The following is a 25,580-nucleotide window of genomic DNA, read 5'->3' on the forward strand; positions in this document are numbered from 1 at the left end:
AGTTACCATTGGTAGTAGATTTATGCCCAGGTTTCTGAGTGTAACTGGAAGTAGACAGTTCTCCATGCTTATCTCAATTGGCAGGTACAATGTTCTGAACGCTTCCAACCGGTGGGTTCTGGGAATTAAACAGCTCTTATAATTTAAGTTACAAGTTACTCCATGTGGAAATGACTAGCTGGTAGCTTTTGAATTTAATACACACAAGAGTAATATGAGTGTCCCTGAGCATGTGGTGGAAATGGAAGAAAAAAAATCAATTCTAAATTAAAACTTTCATGTTTAAAATATTTTTCTTTAAAAAAAATACTTTTAAACAAAAGCTGCTGTATGATCAGCTCTTCCAGCTAGGAAACAAAATGAAAACACTGGTTTAGAATATTTCTTTTGTTAAAAAAAATATTTTAATTAAAATTGTATTTGTAAAATGCCCATTTTGGTTCTGTTTATCACGGAGGCAATAATTATTTTGTTTTTCCAAAATATTTCTTCCCCAAAGTTCATGCTAAAAATAAGAGAACACTTACTTTAAAATTCTTTTAAAGTATTTAAAGATGTCCTTGAGCAGCATCATTCAAAGTAATTCTTGAAAAACGGGGTGATTTTTTTTTCCCCCTCCCCAGGAAGGTTAAAAATAACTGTCCATACAAATGGGATTCATAATTGAGTCGTCACATACAAAGGGGACGTCGTAAGAAACCGTTAGGAGGGAGATGAGTTTTTATAGAAGATTGTCCGAAGTTCAGTAAAAAGGGTAGGATTTGTTGTGTTCACTTGGCTACCCAAAAACCCCCAGACACCTTAAGTAAGAATCTATACATATTTTGAGGTCATTTTTAACCACGTTCACCTCCCCTGCCCCCTAATTCTTTCCCTCGAGGGTGAGACCCAAAGAACTCCGGGTGGCAGAATTGGTCAATTTCTCTCTCTCTCTTTTTTTCTCGTGCTGGCGCTCGTAACTCATGCATTTTGAAAAACGAATTTCCACTTCTGAAATCCAAATTAAAACACCCACCTCGGAATGCTCTCCGAGGGTCCCATTTTAAAGCTTTTTAAGTGTGTGCCCCACACCCCTCGGCGAACCACCGTCTGAACCGCGCCACCCCAACCCAAGACTAGGAATCTGGGATGCTGTGGAACCTGGGTGGTTTGGACTCCAACGACGTGTACTTGTTGATCACCTGCGTCTTCTGCTGGAAGGGGAGGACTGGCTTTTTCTGAAAGACCCCAAAGTTCTCTTGGTTCTTTTTGTTGTAAATGTTGACGTGGCGCTCCAGTTCGGGGCTGGTGGTGGCCGACCCTGCCGGGCTTGGCAGCTTAAGGTTAACGGGGTCCAGGCCCTTTTGGGTTAGGCAGGAGTCTTCGGATAAGGAGGAGAGCAGTTCTTGGACGACGGCGTTGTGGACCCTGCGGTGGGGAGAGGAGGAGCTGACCTGAGCGCCTTGGGCTGCCTGGCAGGGCTGCTTCAAGGGGCAGTAATCGGAGGACTCCTCCCGCGTTGTGCTGCAGTCCGTGGAGGAGCCAAAGGTCTGGCTGCTGTCGCTCTGCGCTCGCGTGACCGAGCTGTCCGTGGATCGGGAGGCGCTGCCCGATGCGGCGCTGGTGGAGATCCCGTTGCTCTCCATCATCTTCATCGGCATTTCCAGCATGAAGAGGTCGGAGGAGACGTTGGGCTGGTGGACGTCGATGGCCGCGGTGGTAATGACGCAGAAGGCCCCCTCGGGGACACCGCTGTCTGTGGGCAAAGAGGTCAAAGGTTAAAAGACCGCCCCCCTAGCTTGGATCCAGAGAAGTGCCTGCCTAGCCATGAGGAGCCCTGAGCTCTGTCTGGAAAAAGGGTGGAGGATAAGCATTGTTTGAGGACAATGGAGGGGCCGGATTATTGGGGGCCAAGAGGCTGACTCTGTAAACCCCTTAGAGGGGGCTGTGAAGCACCGCGAAGCGGCATATAAGTCTTCAGTGCTTTTGCTATCTTCCTCCCTCCCTCCCCTCCCTTTCCTTCCCTTCTCCTTCCCTCTCTCCCTCCCTTTCCTTCCCTCTCTTTTTCCCCTTCCTTCCTTCCTCCCTCCCTTCGCTCCTTTCCTCCCTTTTTCTCCTCCTTTCCCTCCTTCCTTCCTTCCCTTTTTCCCCTTCCTTCCTCCCTCCCTTCGCTCCTTTCCTCCCTTTTTCTCCTCCTTTCCCTCCTTCCTTCCTTCCCTTTTCCCTTCCTTCCTTCCTTCTTCCCTCCCTTCGCTCCTTCCCTTCTTTTCTCCTCCTTTCCCTCCCTCCTTCCTTCCCTTTTCCCCTCCCTCCCTCCCTCCCTCCCTCCGCTCCTTTCCTCCCTTTTTCTCCTCCTTTCCCTCCCTCCTTCCTTCCCTCCCTTTCCTTCCCTTTTTCTCCTCCCTCCCATTAATAGGCTAGATAATGTTCCCAAAGGGAGGAGGAAGTTTGCCGCCGTGACAGAAGGACGGACGGTCTCTTCCTGAAATTCAGGAGGGAGCTAAGAAGGGGGCATCAGGTCGCTTCTGGGCATGGCCCCCCCTTCCCTAGGGACTCCTCTTAAGCTTCCAAATCCAAGCTTACCACTGCTCGGCTCGTTGTAGTATTGACTGATGTAGTTGTTCATGTCGTCTTTCACCGTGGTCTCTAGAAAGGCAAAACGGGAATCATTCACGGGAAACTCCAACCGTAGATGGGGGGTGTGTGTGTGTGTGTGTGTCAAGACTTGCAAGACAGGGTTCCAGAGTTCAGAAGACACTGAATCAATATCTTATTTTATACAAAGGAGGGAACATGTGTTTTCTGAAAGAGTGTTTGGAGCTATTTTAAATGGGGGGAAAAACACCCCCCCCCCCAATGTTGTAAAATGCCTATTACAGAAAAAATTCCCAGCTCATGTATCCAGCTACGACACTGATGGACACTTGATGCTCTTGAGAGCTCCTGCTAACTTTTAAGAATCTCCAGAATTATGTTTTTCACCTACTCAAGAAAGACACGCGCTTAAAAAAAAGGTTCAAAAATGCAAGTAAGTCATACAGCGTTAAGTCTCTTAAGCTTTTTCATCATACTTATTTCACTGTATTTTGGGGCCTTCCCTTCTTAGTTAGGAGTAAGGAATCAAACCTTAGTAAAGCATCCTTATTAATTGATTAATTAAAATTTTAGGCTACTCATCTCCCCTGCAGGGTGACTCCTGGTGGCCTTATCTTCTGATCAACTATCCCTCGCTGTCATCAGAGGTCACAATGATGTAATTTGCTAAGGGGGTAAATTCTCGATATTTTTTCCCCCCCCTTCCACGCTTTTCTAAATACCTCCTTCACAGAGTTTCTGGCCAGATAGCAACCCGTGCATACTGAAGACGAAAATGCCAGCCGCCTGGCAGAACGTATGGGAGGGATGAAGCCAATTGCCCCTCCAGATTTTGGTTAAAAAACAAAACAGAAAACCAAAAACAAAACCCCACACCCTATTTTGATACTGGAGAAATTGGGAGAAGGCTAAAATTAACCAGCAACGGAAATGGCAGAAGTCAACCCACGTCGTGGCCCTAACGTGATGGGGAGGGGGGAAAAAAGGGGGGAGGTTAGAAGTAGCAAAAATAATCCGGTGAGAAAGCACATGTGGGCAGGAACACCCAGCTTGGGTATGCAACTTGATCTGCTGGCTTTATGGCGTGCTGAACGCCTTAAAAGCATCTTTTATGTGCATTTAAAAAAAAAAAACCATTTCAGGAGGGAGGGGAGAAGTCAGGCCTCGCTCGATCCTTTTCAGTGGGAATCTCTCAAGCCCCCCCTGGGTCTCTGTGGCTACAGCCCAGCCTTCTTCACAACCCATTGTGGTTTGTAGGTGAAAGAAACAGATGTTTTCTGGGTACGCAGCACTCAAGCCGTGTGGAGTGCTCGGTACCTGAATGGATGAAGCTCTTGGAGATGGCAATCTAACCTGACACTGAAAGGGAGCAAGCTTGGCTGCCCTCTTGGTTCCGCTGGCTTTTAAAAAGCTTTTGTTTGTTTGTTTGTTTTTGGCCTCTGTTGATCTTTAAACGCCTTGCAGTCCTAGGGCGGCTTCTCCGCTAATGTCTGAGTTTAGAACGGAGCCCCGGTGTAGCTCAAGGGAAGCTTGTGGGGGTCAGGGGAACCCTGCGAGGCTTGTCAGCTACGTGAGGCTCGATGCGTTTTGTCTCCTTCATCCGTCGCTGGCTTCTACCAAAACCCCACGGAGATGTGGCTGCCTGCAGCGTTGGTGACCCGTTGTGACAGGAGTGGCCAGGAGTGATCCCCAGCTGGAGGTATCTCCATGGCAAGCCCACGCCGCAGATGCCATGGATCCAAAAATGCTGCGGAAGTAAAGAAGGAAGGGCTATCTGCACAAGCTTAGCTCCTCCACCGTGGTTCAGGCCCGTGCAGCAGCCATCCAGATGTGTTTGGGGCTCTTTAAAAAAAAATCAGTGTTGTTCCTGCAAGAGCTGGTATTTAAGGGATGCTGTCTGAAATTCAACAGAACAGAAAGCCTCTCTAGAAATTGTCTAGATCAGAGTTTCTCAACCTTGACAGCTTGAAGTTGGGTGGACTTCAACGCCCAGAATTCCCCCGCCAGCTAGGTTGAGAAACTCTGACCTTCAATTCTGGGAGTTGAAGTCCACCCATCTTCAAGTTCTCATGGTTGAGAAACTCTGACCTTCAATTCTGGGAGTTGAAGTCCACCCAACTTCAAGCTGTCAAGGTTGAGAAACTATGGTCTAGAACCTTTTTGAGGACCATGGTTTTCACCATGACACCTGAAGGCAGCAAATTCTACACTTTAATCATCTCTAAAGTCATTTTCAAGTTCAGCTGAACTCCTGGCGATTATGTAGATCAGGGGTCCCCAACCGCTGGTCCGCGGGTACCGGGCCGGCGGAACAAGCCTTACCGGGTCGCTGGTTGCTGGCGCCGCCATCTTTTTGGTAAAAAAGCAATTTTTCGTCAAAAAGATGGCGGCGCCATGCGTGGTGAGCTTTTCCGGTAGAAAGCCATTTCTACCCGAAAAGCTCACCAGAAGCACTAGCGCCGCTTATTTGACGAAAAATCACTTCCGTGATGTCACCGAAGTGATTTTTCGTCAAAAAGATGGCGCCTTCAGCTGACGCCGGAACCGGGCGGCGTCGAAAGGTTGGGGATCCCTGATGTAGATCCATTAATGTCATTTTCTATCAACTACCTTCTTCCAGTGGGTATCAAACTTTGTGTTGCCCGTCCTAAGTCTTTCCCCATTTAATTTCAACAGACGACCCTGCATCCTTGTATTGTGAGCGTTAAATATTTAAAAAAAAACATCCCCAATCTCTGTTCACGTTTTCAGCAAAAGGTAAGACAGAAGTAGTGGCAAAAATCTCACATCCTGAGAAGGTGTACTATTTGGAATAGAGAAACGGGAAAGGAAATAAGCCAATAAGTAGATCAAAACCAAAGTAGTTACAGTGATACCTTGGTACTCATCATTAATTGGTTCTGGAAGTGATGATGTGTACCAGAAATGGTGATTACCAAACAAACAAAATTTTCCCATAAGAAATAATGTAGTGAGTCACTGACACCTACAAATTCTATATCTTGTGCATTGAGTATCAAACAAATGATGAATATCGGGACAAAATTTCCACATCAAAATGCGTCGAGGACCAAATTCAGTGAGTTTCAAATGTACTGCTGTAATTGGCTAAAACCAGTTCTGAAAAGGAGTGATGGCTTTCCTCGCTACAAGAAAAACAAACCAATTTTCAGTTTTTCTCACCCAAAAGAACCACCTAGACAATGAACAAGTTAGGGCTGTTAGCTCTGGACTGGACCCCTTTTCTTTAAGTGAGCGTTTTGCAGGAGTCACAGAGGTGAAATTAACTGTTCGCTGCAAGGAGAGAAATAAAAGCAGGTCAGCTCCATGTCCTCAGGTAAGATCGGTTTCAGCGAGTGTAAATAATTCAGGTTCAAATCATGTCTCCCATAAAGGATGAGAAATGTTCTGAGTACTTTATGTTCTGGCAGGAAAGTTACGAGCCTGAAGTTTTCTCTGATGCAGAGAAGATGTAAACTGAAATATTCAGCCTCTCTCCCAAACTACAGGTGACAGGTGTAATCTTTCTGCTGTTGGCCACCTAAAAGCACTTCATGGGGTCTCAGAAAATGCTTTTCACGTTCCGTGAATGTCAGCCATTTGTTCAGATACAAAGCCAGCAACTTTGCTGCATTTGCAACCCACCCACCAGCCTCATCATCTGCTTTGCAAAAGATTCAGTTTAGGAGTTAAAAAAGCATTTTGTGTTTCCTGATTCCCATTTTAGAGAACAAAACAAATCTTTTCCATCACTCCCAGTGGGTTTCTGCTTGCTAGGATTGAATTTGAAAGCTAAGGGAGCCATTCAAAAAAAGGCTTTTTAAGATAAACTCGAGTTTTCTCAGCTATGTGGAACAAATGCTTGGGTCACAGGCATCTGTGGGGGTCAAAAAAGTCAAGGTGGCAGCTAAAAGTATGCCATCAGTGCCTTGTTCTTTTTGGATGGCACCATTTTCTGCTACGTTTTGCACACAGAGATAAACAACATCTACACACCATTCAAAAGACACAATCTTAAAACTGAAAAGGAAACAAAAAGACCAAAACAATGCCCTCCCTAGCAACCAATAGCCAGATAAGCAGAGATGAACACCAAGATTAATACCAGAACAACAATCAAGCAGAAAACAATATCCCAATCTAGGAAGTACTAACTCAATCAATCAAATAACAAGAGTCTAATCAAGAAACCACCAAGAACCCCACCCACTAACATGACACAGCAAGCCACTAGTATATAAAGAGAGCAAACTCACTCCCTGCACTGATGAAGTTACATAGTTGGGTAATGAAATGTCCCCAAGAACACAACCAAACTCAGCACCAAGGACTGCACAGCCTTCTACAGTATAACTACCTTGATATTTTCTGTAGTACCACTTGGAAACTCTTTCCAAGCCCCATCAGGAGAAGCCACAAATCAGAATATGGGACCCTTTGCAGCCAAACATCTGGTCTATTCTCATTAAAGCTTTGCCTCTAAACAACCTCACAATAATATCAGCTATGGAGATGCTGTTATCTATCATTTCCTTTTTCTTAGCACAAGAAGAAAATCTCTTCCCCCCCCCTCCTCTACCCTAACCCTGACCACTTGTAATTAAAACTCTGCAAGGTGTAAGAAGGTTTGGATTACTAGTTGGTTAGACAAATCTTCTGGTAAACTAGCCGAGTGCTCCAGTTTACTGAACAAAAAAGCTTGATTTTTTTTTTACAAAAAAATCTGATTTTTATTACAATTTAGTGAATCTCTTCCTGCCACAGACTTGAACTACAGAAGATTAATGAAAATATGGGGCTGGGGCCCCTTAAAAAGATTTTCCCCACACGTACGTTAAATCAATTGATTACTTGGGTGAGTTCTGAACAATTAAATATCTCTAATAATCAAAAAAGAAGATCACAAAAGCTATTGTGAAATAAACAATTTGCTTCTTTCCCTGACTAATATGTTTATGTCATCTGGGATCATTTATCCGACATTTCAGTAATAACCCTCTCTTATCATTGTGGCATTCCTTCATTAACAAATATTTCTGGACCACCTTTTGATATTAACTCGGACAATTGATTTGTGATTAAATCTGTTTAAAGATGCTACTGCATTCACTTCCCGGGGGTCTCTGTGAAAATAACACACACACACCCCAAATTTTATCCATATAGATTTTGCATTTGTGGAACAAAGGCTGGTCCCTTGGATGAAAAACAGCCTTAATGTCATTACTGCCTCCCCAGTTTGGCTGCCTTATTGGGACTTCATTTAATAAACTGATTCTTGATGTCTCTGGGGAAAAACCGAATAATCACCCACTCTGAAGTCCCAAAGACCTGTAATTGTTTTAATGGATGGCTAGACAAAGTCGGCTGCAGGAATTAACCACGGAAAAGGAGAAAAGAGTTCAGTGCATCTCAAACAGAAGAAAAATAGAAGTTAAAAAAAATAAATGAAATATTAAACACAATTTCAAGGCCATTCTCTTTGCAAAGATTTTCCCCAAAAAAACCCTCTGACTTTGAACAAATTAGGAGTGCATTTCTGCAAAGTCTAAGAAGAAAAACAGAAAGAGAGAAGGTTTCACAAGTGGTGGAAGAGATGAAAGGCTCATAAAGGACATTTTAAGAGGTTCAGGAGCCATTAGTACTCCATTAAAGGCAAAAGCCCCTTTTTTCCCTAAGATTTAAAGGCAGTTTTACAGCAGCAAAGCTAACGGTTGGCATATTGAATCTGTTAAGAGCAGCAATCTGGCTAGAGGCACACAGGGTCAAAAAAGGCAAGCTGAGACCTCAGCTTTGGTTGCAAGGACTCCATTCTGAGCCTTTACCCAGGCAGTCCTCAACTTATGACCACGGTTGAGCCCAACAGTTTTGTTGCTAAGGGAGACATTTACAAAGTGAATTTCGCCCTATTTGACATCCGTCCTTGTCACAGTTGTTAAGTAAATCACTGCAATTGTTAAGTAAGCGACACAATTATTAAGTGAAAGGAGATGGCAACTGTCATAAGTACAAGTCAGTTTCCAAGCGTCTGACTTTTGATCCCATGACCATGGGGATGTTGCAATGGTCATAAGTGTGAAAAATGGTCCTAAATCACTTTTTTTTCAGTGCTATTGTAACTCTGAACAGTCACTAAAACCAGGAGTCCCCAAACTTGGCTACTTTAAGACTCATGGACTTCAACTCCCAGAATTCCTCAGCCAGCTATGAATTGAAGTCCACAAGTCTTAAAGTGGCCAAGGTTGGAGACCTCTGCACTAAACGAACTGTTGTAAGTAGAGGACTACCTGAAAATGATCCTGCTTGCAATGTATGGAGGAATTTGCTTATACAATTTATTTATTACATTTATAGGCTGCCCATCTCCCTCTTGAGTGACTCGGGGTGGCTTACAACATCATAAGAAGATCTTAAGAATAACATCGTAAGAAGAATAAAAACATTCAACTTAAAAAAAAATTGGGGGAACTAGGCACCAATACGTGAGTGGGATTCAAGCTGGATCTTCTTAGTCCACAATAAGCATTATTTACCGAAAGGATTTAAAAAAAATAGGATTCCTAATTAGCTTGGCAGCCTTAATGATCATGGATCAGAAGCCACTTAAATTGGTGTTGCCTTGACCTGAGGAACTATTAAGGTGGGTGGACTTCAGCTCCCAGAATTCCCTAAATCCCTGGGGCATTCTGGGAGTTGAAGTCCACCCATCTTAAGATGTGAAATACTGACTTAGATCAGGGGTCGCCAACCTTTTGGACCTCAGGGACCACCAAACTCATCATTTTAAATCCCACGGACCAGAGACCCTGGGAAAATCCCCCAAAAAGTCTGCAGGAAAATCCCTCACCCCATTTTCCTAACGGTCGATCGTTCTTTATTTGGGATTGTAGGATACTGTCTCCAGTTCCGTTCTCACGGGGAGAAAGAGAGGGAGACTTTTGGCTTCATGCAAGGAAAGCAGCAGAAGTGGCAGAAGTCCTTCTTTCTCTCCCCCAAACTCTGCCAGAAATGAGTCTTTGTGAGCCTCTTGGAGCAAGGAGGCCTTGCAGGGTCCCAAAGACTCATTTCTGGCGGAGTTTGGGGGAGAGAAGAAAGACTTCTGCTTTCCTTGCGTGCAGCCAAAAGCAGAAGAAAGAAAGAAAGAAGCAGCCGGTGGCCAGGCCAGGCGCGTGGGGCAAGTTCCCCCCTCCCCTCACTACCTCGTGTTGTTCGCAATGCAAGCGACACAAGCCTTGTGTTCCTGCGCAGCCTGGATTAATTGCTTTTTTTCTCTGCGGACCACCAAAATTTTCTCATGGATCACCACTGGTCCCCGGTCCACTGGTTGGTGACCACTGACTAAGATCATTCAAAACACAACTGGCAGACTGGAAACAAAAGAAAAACCTTCCTTTTTTTTTTTTAACATGACAAAGATTCCTCTGCCTTTCCCCCCAGAAAATGAGACCAGACTGTTATCAGAAATTCTCTCTCTTTTTTTTAACGCAAGTATTTTCAAACTGATACATCCCTACCACTTGCCAGAACATCATTTCCTGTGTTTCATAGCTGTTCCCTGTTCTTAACTGCCAATTTGGGGGAGATGTTCTAAAGGTTTCCAGGATGCTCAGGGCCCGCGGGGGGCTCTCAAATTTGGCTCTGAAGAGGCCTGATACAGATGCCACGTGACGCAGGCAAATTCGTGCCGATCTCGGTGGAGCTTTAACTCACGAGCCCTCACCGTAAAAAACAACAGTTCAGGGTGAGGGGAAAGGAAAAAAGGGGTCTGTAAAATGAGCAAAGTCTAATCTTTCTCCTGCAGGTTTGAAACTCTTCACGGTCAAATAGCTCCCGGTGAAGGTTTTCATTGTTCTTTATGAGTGGGGGAAATCGAATTGGCTTCGGGGGGGAATATCCCCTTTCTCCGGAATTAGGCAGGGCCTGCTCACTAAAAAGGCCATTGTTTGAACCTGGACTGAAAGATCTCCAGGTGAGAAGATTTTGAAGAAATCAAGAAGCAATATTTCCACGGCAAAGAAATAAACCTATTTTATCCCTCTGCTCTTCAGACAGATTACCATCAACCCACAGCCATAAAGTAATACCAACGGCTCAAATCCGTTGGATGGTTCAATGCCTACAGAGACTCTCAACCATCCAGGTCATGGTTGTCCCAAAGGTGCCTTTTTCCCCCCGCTCTCCAAAAGGCAACTATACTTTTTTTTTTCCTTTGAAAACTTTTGGCTGCAGAACTGAAGAAGTTCCTTGGGTGAGCAGTGAAATCGGGTGGGATTCTACCTGGTCGGACTGGTTCTATAGAACCGGTTGTTATGATTCTGCCCAGTTTGGAGAACCGGCAAATTGTGCCCCTGGCTGGCCCCTCCCACTTACTCCTTACCTGGCATGCACGCCATCAAACTTGCCTGTTTAGTAAGTTGCTATTTGTCCTTTTTTTCCCCCCTTATCATCAGCTGCTGTGCCCGGAGATTTAGCTTAATCTAAAAGCAGAGCTGCACCTTCCTTAGGACTGAAGCTTCTATTTTTCAGTGCAGACTCAGGTAGCAGATTGCAGAAAGATAGATCTCTGAATGAATCTGTGATTTTGTGAGCGACTCAATCTGCCTGTCTGCTTTGCCTGATTTGGGGTAAAAGTTGCTCCTTTTTAATTAAAAAAAAAATCAATATTTACATAAGCATTTATAATATTTACGTACAAGCCATGCCCACCCAGTCACATGACCATTAAGCCACGCCCAGTCAGCAAGCCACGCCCACCCAGTCACATGACCAAGCCACAGCCATAAATTAGGCCACGTCCACAGAACCATTTGTTAAGAAATTTGAATCCCACCCAAGTGAAATGTTTACAAAGGAGAAAACCAAGAAAGTCCCATTGATTTTTTTCTTTTAAACCATTCTTTGAGACATGTGGATGGTTCTATCTTGGACAGCAGTGAAAGATAAAAAGAAATTTACGACACGTCTGCAAGAATAATCGGATCCGTTTTTTCACCTTGGCCCTGAAGAGACTGTACACTTTAAGAGTGATTTCCATGAAACTCAACTGAATTATCCGGGATCAATTTTAAGTCGAGGGACTTGTTTTTCTTAAAGTACTTTCAACAATTCACTTAGTGACCGTTCAAAGTTACAACGGAGCTGAAAAGAGCGACATCGGACTGTTTTTCACACTTACGACCATTGTAGCCTCCCAATGGCTACATGATCAAAATCCAAAGCTTGGCAACTGGCTCATATTTATGACGGTTGTAACGTCCTGGGGTTACGTGATCGGCTTTTGCGATCTTCTGAAGAGCCAAGTCAATGGGGGAGCCAGGTTCACTTTAACAACCATATCATTCACTTAACAAATGCAATGATTCACTTAACAACGGTGGCAAGAAAAGCTGTAAAATGGGGGCAAAGCTCACTTCATAAATGTTTCACTTAGCAACATACATTTTGGACTCAATTGTGTGATCGTAACTCAAGGACTACGTACTTAGTCCAGCTAGAAACAAAAGGGAAATTCTCGTTTGTCTGAAGGCCACCAGACTGCAACCTAACTTCCCTTCTCTCAAAAACAAACCTTGAAAACAGATTCTAATTGATTTTAGTCCGTCTTGTTTTTCAAGCCGGCTGTGAATTCTAAGTGCGCTTAAGTACAGGCGTTCAGGAATGATTTATTTGCCTGGCGGATCTGTCATGTTTTATGTATGACCCAGCTTGAAGCACTCTGTGCTTCTAGCTACCTAGAAATATACCCTAGGAAGTGTAAAAGTTTAAGGTGCAAAGCACGGGGATTTCAACACTACTTAGGTTTGTGCTACTCCCTTCCACTCCTGATGTAACCCTTGAGGAATATATGCATAAATTATAAAGTTATGCGCATGTATTCAGATGTAAAAGAATAAGTAGACTAATGAAACTGGGATGCAAACCCACTTTGGAAAGCTACATGTCAATGGCTGGAAAAAACGGGGTAAAGATTAGGAATATAATGTGTATTGTTAAGCAAAGAAAATAACCCAGACAACACGATGTTTATTAAGCACTAATTAAATGTAATAGTAGAAGATTAATAAAATATGTATGTATGTATGTGTCAGCTTTGGAAGCCATATTGAGATCCAATGCTCCCACCTTGCAATACCTGTGGGAGGGGGGAATATATTGGAGTATATCTAGTGAAACATAATAACATTCTTTTTCTGATTCAAGGTCAGGTTCTTTTGCACCGAAGTGAGAGGAAGTCTCAAGTTGGGATGGATGGCGATTGGGGCATGTGATGGATGATGGGTGCAGGGGATGGATTTGTAGTTTTTTACTTAGTGCAAGGAAGCCCAGAACTTTCTGATTCGGGATTCCCCAGTTGTGCCAATTACTATCCAAATAAAAGGAATCTTTTGTCTCGATGTTTGTCTCAGAGTTATTGGGTGGAATGAGAGTTGCTGGAACGCTGATTGTATGTATGTATGTATGTATGTATGTATGTATGTATGTATGTATGTAAAAGAATACCACAGCTTAAACCCTCTCCACTTAAAGAAAAAAGAACAAAAAAGGGAGACATATCCAGGGACTCTCGGCCACTTACCCCGAGCCGGACGCAACTCCGTGATGTTCTCAGAGGTTTCGTCATCGGAATCGCCTCCAGTGGCTACCACTTTGTATCGATTGCCCGTCTGTTTCTTAAGCATGTGAGGCACCTGCAAAGCTGCTTCCCTCTCAGCTGCCAGGTCCAAGTCTTGCTGGGCCAGATGTGCCCGCAGTTGTCGAATTTCAAACTGAAGAGAGATTGGGGGGAAGAGGGAGGGAGAGAGAAAAATTAGAGGTTTTTCTTTTAACATGTGCAATGTGAAGAGGTGTATTGCGTGTAACAGAAGATGTCCACACAAGGCACAGTGTTCTGATAGTGCATCCTAAAAGGGCATCTCGGCATCAGAGTTTGAAGGCCACATACCTGGGCACCACCTGTAAGAATGGCCAGCTTCACCTCTATGCACAGTTCCAGTTTGGAAAGGCCTTTAGGATGATGTAACAATGGTTCAAGGGCTGCCAAAGGCTGTCAAGGGGTTGACTCCCCCCGCCCAATCCACAAATAATTTGGAGAGAAAATATTAAATAAGCATCCAGAATTGCATAAGAGTGCCTTTGCTGCCACCCTGTGGCCAAAAGGCATAAGTGCAGCCTGGCAGTCAAGCATGGAGCATGGAGCATTGGCTAACGAAGAAATGGGCAGAGTAAACACCAGGATGCAGTTTCTGGCACCCAGATTTTAATTTTTTTTTTTTAAAAAAAAAACCTTGTTCCATTTAGGCTAAAGGCATAAACATAGCAATTCTATGACTGCAGCCTGCGTACTGATTTTTGAAGATTCAGCCAAAGAGGTTTTCTGTTTCCTAATTTTTCGCTGGCATCAGAGGAACCAAACAATGATTTTTTCATCGTTTTGAAGGTCAGAAGGTCACAAAAGGGGAATCATGTGACCCTGGGACACAGCCACCGTCATAAATGTGAGCCAATTGCCAAGCATCTGAATTTAGATTACGCGACCATGGTTACTTTGAACAGTCACTAAATGAACTGTTGTAAGTCGGGGACTAGCTGTCTAACCAACATTTTAGAAGCCTGTTTCATACCCTAAGTCAGGGGTCTTCCAATTCGACAGCTTTAAGACTGGTGGACTTCAACTCCCAGAATTCCTCCTCCAGTCATGTTAGCTCAGGAATGCTGGGAGTTGAAGTCCACAAGTCTTTAACTTGCCAAGTTTGAAGACCCTTGTGATAGATGATAGATAGATAGATAGATAGATAGATAGATAGATAGATAGATAGATAGATAGATAGATATGACAGATAGATGATAGATAGATATGATAGATATGACAGATAGATATGATAGATAGATGATAGATATGACAGAGATATGATAGATAGATAGATGATTGATAGATATGATATAGATAAATGATAGATGATAGATAGATATGATAGATAGATGATAGATATGTCAGATAGATATGATAGATGATTGATAGATAGATAGATAGATGATGATAGATAGATGATAGATATGATAGATAGATGATAGATGATAGAGATAGATAGATAGATAGATAGATAGATAGATAGATAGATAGATAGATAGATAGAGACAGACAGATAGACAGACAGACAGATGATAGATAAATGATAGATGATAGATATGATAGATAGATGATAGATGATAGAGATAGATAGATAGATAGATAGATAGATAGATAGATAGATAGATAGAGGGGAGAGAGAGATGATAGATTGTTAGGTGTTAGATCAGGGGTCTTCCAACTTGACAGCTTTAAGACTGGTGGACTTCAACTCCCAGAATTCCTCCTCCAGTCATGTTAGCTCAGGAATTCTGGGAGTTGAAGTCCACCAGTCTTTAACTTGCCATGTTTGAAGACCCTTGCCCTAAGCTGTCAGTTTTGAAAGAGGCCCAAGGATTCTTCAATACCTAGGGCAGGTTTGGGGCAATCCCTTCCCAAAGACTGGGAAACCTGATCTAGTTTGACCCAGTCAAAAAAAAAAATTAGTTAAGTGTAATATTGCTAGAGGAAAGAAGGAATTCTACCCATCCACCCTTAATGATCCAGTTTAGGACTTCTGCAGTGAGGAAGAAAGACTGAAAGAGTGTTGGATGTGTGCAGTTCCAAAGACCTTTTGGTGGTGTCTGATGGGTCCAACCCAATTTCAGTTCCTTTTATCATAGCTTGGGCAGTAATGTTAATCAGTCGGAGTGGTGCCATGACCTAAAGGTAGAGCTGCTGCCTCACAATCAGGAGGCTGTGAATTTGATCCTAGGTAAAAGGAGATATTTCTCTCTCTGGGCACAATGAGAATATATCTACTGAATAAAACTCCTCATTGGCGACAGGAAGGGCATCCGGCCAGTAAACACACTGCTAGCTCTATTCGGTTGCCCAGACGCCATCCCACCAAGGATTTATGGGGTCATTAAAAGAGGATTATAATGAGTAATGTTAATCAGTCAATGTTGCACTTTATTTATTTTTTTACGGTCTGAACTCACAGTGATTTGATTGGATATAATTATTACACGGACTTTTGGCTTATTAGCAGAAACAAGCCTGCCTGCCTGCCTGCCTGATTTCAGTTTAAGCAAAGCCAAAATTCAGGAACAAAAACCTTTGACGTTGGCGTGAAAGTATAATTGTGCCTTACTCACCCCCTGTTCTTGGCAGATGTGGGTCAGTCTTTCCAGATGCTCGTCCTGAATAACCTTGGCTTTTTCGTACTGCTGAATCACCATCTCCATTTCCACTTTAACCGGTAGGACGTAGGCTACAAATCACAACCGTACAAATAGGATATTTCACACCGGATAGTAGGCTGTTCTCTGTTACCTATCAGCTGCTACGAAGGCAGACCTCCTACGTTATCTGTGTAGTAATCTAGGCAGAAGGGGTCACAATGCATCCCTCGACAAATGAGGTGAGTTAAAGAACTGGGAAGAGGGGATAATTCTGAACAACCATCTTTAAGATAAGATTCTCTCTGCTTCTCAAAATCACCTATTACCCTCCAAGTCTTTCTCAGATCTTCTCAAATCTGCTTTACAGATTTTAAAAGGAAGACAGCTGGGGGGCAAATGGAAGCGAGATTGCCTCATTCCAGAAAACCTGTTCTACTCTGATTGTCTAATGTAGTGTTTGTCAACCTTGGCCCTTTTAAGATGCGTGGACTTCAACTCCCAGAATCCCCCAGCCAGCCAGTTGGGGAATTCTGGGAGTTGAAGTCCACGCATCTTAATAGGGCCAAGGTTGAGAAATATTGGTCTAATGGATCACAGGTGGATTTTCACATGCGGTTTCTTTTTTAAAAAAAATAAAAATTGCCAAGCGTTGAACTGCTCAGCTCCTGAGTTGGTGCCTCTTTCTTTTTCCTAGCTCCACATCCTGCTGCAGATTATTATTATTTTTACACATAATTACATGTGACTTAATGGGAATTTGTTTATCTTCCCAGCGAGGGTCAACTGCTTAAAGCTGTGTTTTCCACTCGCAATTAGTCTAAAACAGATACAGGTTTTATCCATTTAACAAAGGAACGGCTTATTTTTATTCGTTGCTTTTTCAAATTTATACAGCCAGTCCTCTTCACCAACGAAGTGACTCAGGGCAGCGCACGACCAAGTTAAAAACAAAACAATAATTCACTGTTGACTTACCATCAATAACTCGCTTGACTCTCCAAATTCTCAGAGTAATAATGAGACTAATAGCATCCCATGGACTGCTTGGCCCATTAGCCACCGTCGATGCCACCATGGGAGCCAAAGATAAAATGATCACAGCACCATCAAACACCTAATGGGAAAAGGATTACACGGGAATCACGTATATGTTATTTTCGAACGTGTGTTATCTGCAGGAGAAGACCAGGTTGAGACCGAGGGTGGGGTCAAATGTGTCATCAGTTTGGAATCGTTGTGCAGCCACAAGAGACCTAAGACCAGCTCTCGGTGAACTTCCCTTGACTCTTACCTAGTGCCAATTTGCCTTGACCTTGAGAAGATCAGATTCTTGTATATAAGTAACAGGAAGTAAACTCGTACTAATTTTGAACTCTGTCCTGGATCCTGGTTTCTTGTGCCTGACATTATCGAGTGGCAATCCAATCCTTCCTCTTCTTTGGATCTATACTGGTTATTTTATCCACAATGTTCCCTATACTGCATTCGTCATATTTACTGTAATCACATTTTAAATGGATTATCCTATTCCGGGTAATCCTTGACTGACAATAATTCACTTAAGAGACTGTAAATGACCAGAGGTGAGTTGCTGTCGGTTTGCACCGGTTTCTGTGAACCGGTAGTTAAGATTCTGTGCAGTTCGGTGAACCGGCAAACAAAAAAAAACAGCCAAAAACAACAACAGCCAAATAGCGGCCCAAAAACAGAGCTAGAGTTTTGGCAGAATATCCCGCCTTGCATTTTGATTTTAACTTGGTTGCTACAACAGGTAGTAGAAAGCACATGAGCGGTGCATACCAAGAGGGACAGGTCAGGAAAAAAAATTCATTACTTTGGACTTACCTCTATTTTGTTTTCAATATAGTCCCATATACCAAGTACGACTATTCTCAAAATAGTCTAGAGAGAGTCCATGTTGGGAAACATAAGAGGGGGAGGGAGAAAAGAGGAAATTAGCATTTATGCATTTTCACATTCCTTTTAAAAAATGTTGACATCAGTTATATATATAAAGCTTATTCCGTTCTTCGAAAGATGCCCTTCTTCTGTCTGCTCCTTGCAACTGATATTCAGTACTACGTGTTCAGACATGACTTTTCAGCGTCACATATAAGGAGCCAGTGAGGTATGTGTGGACTGTGCATCAGATTGGAAGGAAAGAAGAAACTCGGAAAAACAATGGGATTTAGAGGCCGGCTTCTTCACAGAAAAAGTTTCTGATTTTGAATGATTTTTAAAGGGAGGGAAATAAAATTGAAAGCAACAAGTCCTACATACATTCTGGTCGAAACAACAGGGAGCGGCTTTGGATAGAAATTAATATGAAGGTATGATTGACCCAATGGTATTAATGTTAATCAAAGAGATGAGAGTAAAAGGAACATGACCCAAAGATTTTTCTGTATTTTGCCATTACGGACTCCTTTTTATAGAAGCACAGTATTTAAATGCTCCAAGTTCTTGGAAGTTCAATTTTTTTTTTGGGGGGGGGGGGGGGTGTTGAAAGGCAGCTCAGCACGGAAAATGTGTTCCCCTATTTTTAATTTGTTCTGGGAATAATGGAAAAGATAGGGAAAATCCCAGACTAATGAGGACTGATCTTTTCATGTTTTAATAGCAGCCATTCTCCAATTCTTTAAGTCTCCACAGATCCGACTTTCAAGTTAGTGCAAAAATAATAAAATAATAAATCTCCCTTTCATAGATTTTAAGCTGCCAAACATTTTTAGACCATTTGCAAATACAAATGGTTTTTCTCAGGGCGGAAAAGTGGCGACCTGCTTAAGGACTGCAATGACTAATGACCAAACCACCATCGTAAATTGAGGAGAACCTTGTAAAAACAAGCAGCGAGAGGGGAATCTGTGGGCTAATCCTAATTTTTTTGGGGGGGAACCTCCAAAGGATGATGTCATCTTTGGGCTGTTCAGCTGGGAAGGGAGATCTAGGCCCCCGTCCCCATATGTGTGATATGGTTAATTAGGGATGAGCCTGAAATGATGCCAGGGTTAAAACGATCCATTTGTAACCCAATTGCTGATTGAGTGGGGGGTGTCAGGACTGCACAATGAGCCTGCCCACGGTTTAAATGAACACAGCTGTTAAGACAATTTCATGCCTTATTTGAAGTTTGGCAAGAAAATATGTTCCTAATGAAGTATGAATTTGGCCATTGACAAGCAGGCAACGAGAAATTAAATCTCTTAAGACGCAGGCACTTCAAGCTTGTAAATAAAGAGTTTAACAGAATTTGGACAGTTTCAAACCAGAGGTGTCCAATCTTGGCCACTTTTAAGACCTGTGGACTTCAACTCCCAGCTGGGTGTTGAAGTCCACAGGTCTTAAAAAAAGTGGCCAAGATTGGACACAGACACCCCTGGTTTAAACGATTTGGTATACATGGGCCGTGTGTGCAGAGATCTGACGCCTTTTCAACTACTCTGGGTTCTAAATTTCTTGCGCTTTTCTAAGGCAGAACAAGTTCTAGGAAGTTTACCATTAGAAAAAATAATAATAACCCACAGAGGATTACACTCGATTTGCTACACATTTCAAATGGTGACAACTCTAAAATAATATCCTCTTGGATTGTACTGGATCCATGCACCTGTGACGTTTTAGAGGAAGCTGGTTTTGCGGCACTTTTAATGTAAATAGCACAACCTGAAGACTACACCTCTGCACCAAAGAAGCTGCAAATTAAATTCCAAGAGAGAAGGGAGAAAAATGGAGGTGTTAAGAGTATGATGGCAGGTTGAGATGCCTTTGGGAAGCGCCTGGTGTTCTCTGAGCTTGGTTGTTTTCTGGCAGACGTTTCATTACCCGAGTAGCTAATATTATCCGTGCTGGAAGGGAGGGTGGTTTTTTGGAGGAGGAGGAGAAAGAGGAAGAAGTATAGGAGGATTGTGGGGTCCTTGGCGCTCTCTGAGCTTGGTTGCTTTCTTGTAGACATCTCATTACCCAACTAGGTAACTTCATCAGTGCTGGAGGGGAGGTGGAATTTTGGAGGAGGAGGAAGAAATGGAAGAGGAAGAGAAAGAAGTATGGGAGGATTGTGGGCTACTTGGTGCTCTCTGAGCTTGGTGGTTTTCTTGCAGACGTTTCATTATCCAGCTAGGTAACATCATCAGTCCTAGAAGGGAGGTGGGTTCTTGGAGAGGAGGAGGAAATGGTAGATGAAGAGAAAGAAGTACGGGAGGATTGTGGGCTACTTGGTGCTCTCTGAGCTTGCTTTCTCGCAGACATTTCATGACCCAAACTAGGCAACCATCCCCAGCGCTAGTCAAGATGTTTTTAATTCTAATCATTAAGTGAGATGTCTTTAATTGCAGACAATGCCACAACTAAGCCCTCTGGAACACTGTAGAGGCCAATCCTTTCTATTGATCGTGCCACTCATTTCAACACTTCAAGTGACAATGGAAGAAGCATCTGTCAATAAAAGCAGCTATTTATGGCTCTTTCTTTCTCGTCTCAAGAGACTGACGAGGACATTCTCTGTTCTTAATTGGGATCTGTACACTGGTCTTCCCTCCACCATTGGAACATTAAAATTAGTTAGGGGAAGCCTCTTCTGAAACCCCAAAGTCCCAATTAAAAATATGTTTACTGAAGGATCGGGAAAAAAAACTTCTCCTCTAAGAAAATTCAGCCATATTTCTTTTCCGTACAGTAACAATTTGTGTTTCTCTTACCTCTGAAAAGAAGATCGATAGGATAACCAGACTGATCCAGTGAATGATGCCAGCAAACTGAGATGCACTTGAAACTACAATTAAGGACAAAAAAGCAAGTTAGATATTTATTTTATTTTTATTTTAGGAAATTTGTATTGCCAACCTATTCGGTGACTCGAGGCGTCTTACGGAAATGTAAAAACCTCATATGTAAAACAATAAAACTAATAGCAGAGAATAATCACATAATAAATTAATAAAATAATATAATAACCCCCCTCACCTCCCACCCTGGCAACAACACATCCCACGAGCCCTAGGAGGTGCGCAACGCATAGAACGGCCAGTCTTAAAATGTATTTTAAAGTTAAAAGCAGCTGTCCGTTTTCCTTCTCATTCTTAAATTAATATCCCCATTTTGCAAAGCTCAAACCTCGAAAGTCGCAGAAACCTTAAGATGGATACAGGGAAGGCATCAGTAAAAACAAGAGAGCATATATTGATAGTCTGATAAGAGAGAGGAATGGGGCATCTCTTCATGGCCAGCCCTCTACGGCACAATGTAATACTTCAATTGAATTATTTAAATGAAAAGTTTAAAAAGTGTTTTAATTTTTGTCATTTGCATTTCATTCTGCCCCTGCTTTCTTTTAATGATTCTCTTTCACCATTTCTTTGATATTAATGCAACTCTTGCCCCGCGTGGAGTTTTCCCCTGGCAAGCTGGCCTCACAGCACGCTGTTAGTTCAGACGATATTATGGGAAATAAAGGATTATTTAAGGATAAATAAAGGATTTAGGGGAATTTCCAGAACATCAGGTTATGAGTTAAAACGGGGGTCCCCAAACTTGCTATGCTGGCTGGAAAATTCTGGGAGTTGGAAGTCCACAAGTCTTAAAGTTGCCAAGTTTGGAGACCTCTTGATTTAAAACGAACATGAATGAAGGCAAATATATGTGTCTCAGGATAATGTTTCAAGATCCAATCTGGGTCATTTGTTGGGACCAGGGTTTTAGTCCTTGGGGAATTTCAAACTTTAAAGCTCAGAAGATTAAGTCTTTGGTCTCTATGAATGACCCAGCTTGGATCCTGCAAAACGAACAGGTTTGAAGGAGGCAATATTTGCTCCATACTGCGACCTCCAACATAAGGAAGCCTTTCTTTTCATAGAAGGATTTCCTGAATCTTGTTGAGCTCACACCTATTACCATAACATGAGAATATGACAGTGATTGCAAACAAAATGCACAGAAAACCCTCCTGGCCATAAGAAGACAAAATCAATATAAGCATTAAGCCGACACGAAGAGGGGCGTATGTTTGTGTATGTACGTGTAAACGTGCACACACACACACACAAAACACGTACACACGTACATTCCAGAACTGACAGCAAGAATTTCACTGGAACTAGCCCCAAACCAAAAGAAAGGCAAATAACAAACAACATCCAAGTGTTGAACGTGCAGGAATGAATAGGTTAACACTGGCCAATTAAAGGAAAAGAACAAACTGAATATTATATGATATAGGAATCACTTTATCAATGATTGGAAAAGAAAAATGGAAATTAGAAATTAAATATATGAACATAGTGTGTGTGTGTGTGTGTGTATATATATACATATATACATACATATATATATACACATATATATACACACACACACACATGTATGTATGTATGTATGTATGTATGTATGTATGTATATGTATGGCATTCAGCTTTGTTCGGGTATTTTCACGTCATTGTAGTTGTTCTTTTAAAGTTTGCAGCGTTTCAGCAGAATCTCATCTGCCATCATCAGACTTCTGTATAGTGTTCATCTGTTCACAGAAGCCTGATGATGGCAGATGAGATTCTGCTGAAACGCTGCGACAACTTTAAAAGAACAACTACAATGACGTGGGAAAATACCCGAACAAAGCTGAATGCCATACATGTAAGTACCGAAAACTTAAGAAAACATACATACATACATACATACATACATACATATATATATATATAAACATACATGAATATAGGAACATAGAGGGGAAGGAGTTATGAAGGGGATGGTTATAATGATAAGATATATTATGTATACTAGTTCAAAATAAGAATGTAATGTAATTGTTGTTGTTATGGTAAGGAAACTGTATTAACCACAAATAGTATGCACAAGATATATGCACCCAGATGACACATTGTACAAAGAAAAGATGGAATGTTTGTTAAATAAAATAAAAAAGTTTATGACCAAAAAAAACACCATCTAAGTGTTGTTTCTTAAACTTTTCAAATCCTGAAAACACCGAACAAAATGGTGTGTTTTTATGCTGGAAAAGCAATAACACAGAAACACACAAATCTGCAAATGCGAGGATATAAGGGTTATGTCTGCTGCTGTTTAAAAAAAAAGGAGGGAAAACAGAAACAATATTCAAATAAAACCAGTCTGAATAATCGTTTTTATTCCCCCTTTGTAGCTGCATGAGGTTTTATGCCATGGCATACAGGTAGTCTTTGTAAATATGAAAAAGGGTCATAATTCCCCTTTTTCCAGTGCCGTCGTAACTTCGAACGGTCACTCTACGGGCTGTTGTAAACCAAGGACTGCCTGTATCCTATGGTTTGCTCAAACATTCCAGGAATGAAAAAACAAAACAAAAACCCCCAAAAAGCAACGATAAAGGCCTGCTACTCACACTGGAGGAGCTTTATATCTATTAGGAGCTCCAGGGTCAGAAGAATCACCACCAAAACTACACAGGCTACCAGGAAACTGTTGAGGCTCGCACTGAGCAAAAATACCTGCCAGACGGCCGCTCGCCTCCCACAGCACGGCTTAAGCCAGTTAGATCTGAAGGAAGAAAAAGAGAGGGAAGGAGGAAGAAGAGGAAGACAGACGAGAAAAAGGCAGGCAGGTAAAGAAGAGCAAGACAGAAGCAGCCAGCGGTATTTAGGAGTCCGTTCTTATTTTGCAGGGGGTTGGACTAGAAGACCTCCAAAGATTCTATTCTATTCTATTCTATTCTATTCTATTCTATTCTATTCTATTCTATCTATTCTATTCTATTCTATTCTATTCTTTCTCATTCTATTCTATTTTCTATTTTCTATTCTATTTTCTATTCTATTATTTCTTATTCTATTCTTTCAATATTCTATTCTATTCTATTCTATTCTATTCTATTCTATTCTATTCTATTCTAATAATTCTATTATTCTATTCTATTCTATTCTTATAATTCTATTTCTATTCTATTCTATCTTTCTACTCTATTTTCTAATTCTATTCTATTCTTCTATTTTCTATTCTATTCTCTATTCTATTTTCTATTCTATTCTTCTAATTCTATTCTATTCTTCTATTCTATTCTATTCTCTATTCTATTCTACTCTATTCTATTCTTCTCTACTCTATTCTTCTAATTCTATTTTCTATTCTATTTTCTATTCTATTCAACTCTATTCTTATTCTTCTAATTCTATTCTTCTTCTATTTTCTATTCTATTCTACTCTATTCTTCTAATTCTATTTTCTATTTTATTCTATTTTCTATTCTACTCTATTCTTAATTCTATTCTATTTTTCTCTTTTCTATTCTATTCTCTTTTAATTTTTTTCTCTTCTCGATCAAATTTATATCCCGCCTTTCCTTCTGGATGCAGGATGCAAACTTCATTTCATTTCACCCCTGTAACAGGGATCGTAAATAGTTGGGCTGAAAGGATGCGACTGGACAAAATATCCACGGAGCTTCCACAATTGGTCCTCATCCAGCCCCTAAATCAGCACCACACAATAACCTTAATGAAACGTATCTTTATGGTACATATCTACTCGACCCATCTACTTAGTGAACGTGCCGTGTTCACTGCGTCCAGTTTGCAAATTTCTCCGTGTAATAAGTCGAGAGTCCGGATTCAACCCCCAATGGTTCCTTTTTGTACAAAATGCGCAGATAGCGAAGAGAAACAATGCAGGATCAGACCAAAGGAATAGAATGAGTGAGCTGGAAGGGACGTTGAAGGTCTTTCTACTCCAGCTACTCTTTTATTCAGGCCATGCACTTGGCAATTAGAAGACCAGAAGAAGGTACAAGCTCAAGAACCCACAGCTATTGATCGTCACCCTTAGTGGGTACTTATTTATTAATTAAATTTATATGCCATCCATCTCTCCAAGAGGTGAGCCAAAGCAGCTTAAAGTCACGTGGCTTTCAAAAGTGGAATTATTATCCATTACCAGCTTTATTTTCCCGCCTGACCTTATCCAACTGTCCTTGAAAGCCAGTAGCCATCAGAACCTAGGACTCCTTTAGATAGGTCTAAAAACTGAAAAGCATTTCTACATCTAGATTAAGCGACCTTCTTCGATGACTTGCAAATCCGATTGTTTCATTTCACGGGGTGTGTGAACGGGAATTTCCGATTTTTATTTTTCAGAGGATCAAGGAGCACCCAGGTAGGAAGCCTACCAAATTCTTCATACAACTTCAGCATCCAAACAAACAAGGCATGGAAGTAAACATTACTGCTCCTTGCAGTTTCCTGCGTCGTTTATTCCTACGCTTTGACATTTTGTATGAGTAAAGTAATGACGGTGAAGGCAATGCGTGCTGCCTTATACCGAATCGAAGCACTAAATTGTTTTAGCCAGCGGTGAAGATCAGTTTACTGCAGAGGTCTTCTCCATCGCTGGCTACCTGCAAATTTTAATTTCAGACACCAACAACTGATTGAACAGGAATCCTTTCTGTATGCAAAGCATTTACTCTTCCTTGAAACTTCTGCCAACGCAAGCGAACGTGTTCTTTCTCTACAGGACTTAATGTTCTAGAGCAAATTATTATGAAGTCTTTACATAATGTAACAGAACACAGAGAGCACCAAACTCGGACCCAAAATTTACTAATAAAGTTCCCAAGTCATTCTCTCAGGACTTCAAATGCCATCTATCAAAAACTGGGGGCTAATTACAGATACGCAGGAGTTATAGTGATGTTCGTTGCAGTATTTTCTAAAAGTGTAGCTACCAAATGATCTACTTACATTTAAAAATAAATAACCGCATCCTCCTCCCGTCAATATTTCTAGAGGATA

General features: G+C 41.8%; 1 protein-coding gene across 6 annotated transcripts in view; it reads right to left on the reverse strand.

Moving 5' to 3' along the window:
- Positions 1 to 381: 381 nt before the first annotated feature.
- TMEM266 (transmembrane protein 266) overlaps positions 382 to 25,580 on the reverse strand; it is a 54,757-nt gene continuing 29,558 nt past the window's right edge. For 3 of the 6 annotated variants that reach the window (XM_087972477.1, XM_087972476.1, XM_087972478.1), the window contains 8 exons: positions 23,180 to 23,334; positions 20,505 to 20,578; positions 17,653 to 17,709; positions 16,783 to 16,921; positions 15,781 to 15,896; positions 13,151 to 13,340; positions 2,563 to 2,625; positions 382 to 1,735 (listed from right to left, as the gene is read on the reverse strand). In XM_087972477.1, the coding sequence (XP_087828603.1) occupies positions 1,116 to 1,735; positions 2,563 to 2,625; positions 13,151 to 13,340; positions 15,781 to 15,896; positions 16,783 to 16,921; positions 17,653 to 17,709; positions 20,505 to 20,578; positions 23,180 to 23,334 (1,414 nt within the window). In that variant the 3' untranslated portion in view covers positions 382 to 1,115. The remainder of the gene's footprint in view (positions 1,736 to 2,562; positions 2,626 to 13,150; positions 13,341 to 15,780; positions 15,897 to 16,782; positions 16,922 to 17,652; positions 17,710 to 20,504; positions 20,579 to 23,179; positions 23,335 to 25,580) is intronic. The other 3 variants (XM_087972480.1, XM_087972481.1, XM_087972479.1) reach the window with 1 other exon arrangement.

Source organism: Notechis scutatus, chromosome 11, assembly GCF_049901735.1.
Source record: "Notechis scutatus isolate UNSWTSFEM ecotype Mainland chromosome 11, rNotScu1.2, whole genome shotgun sequence".
NCBI lineage: Eukaryota > Metazoa > Chordata > Lepidosauria > Squamata > Elapidae > Notechis > Notechis scutatus.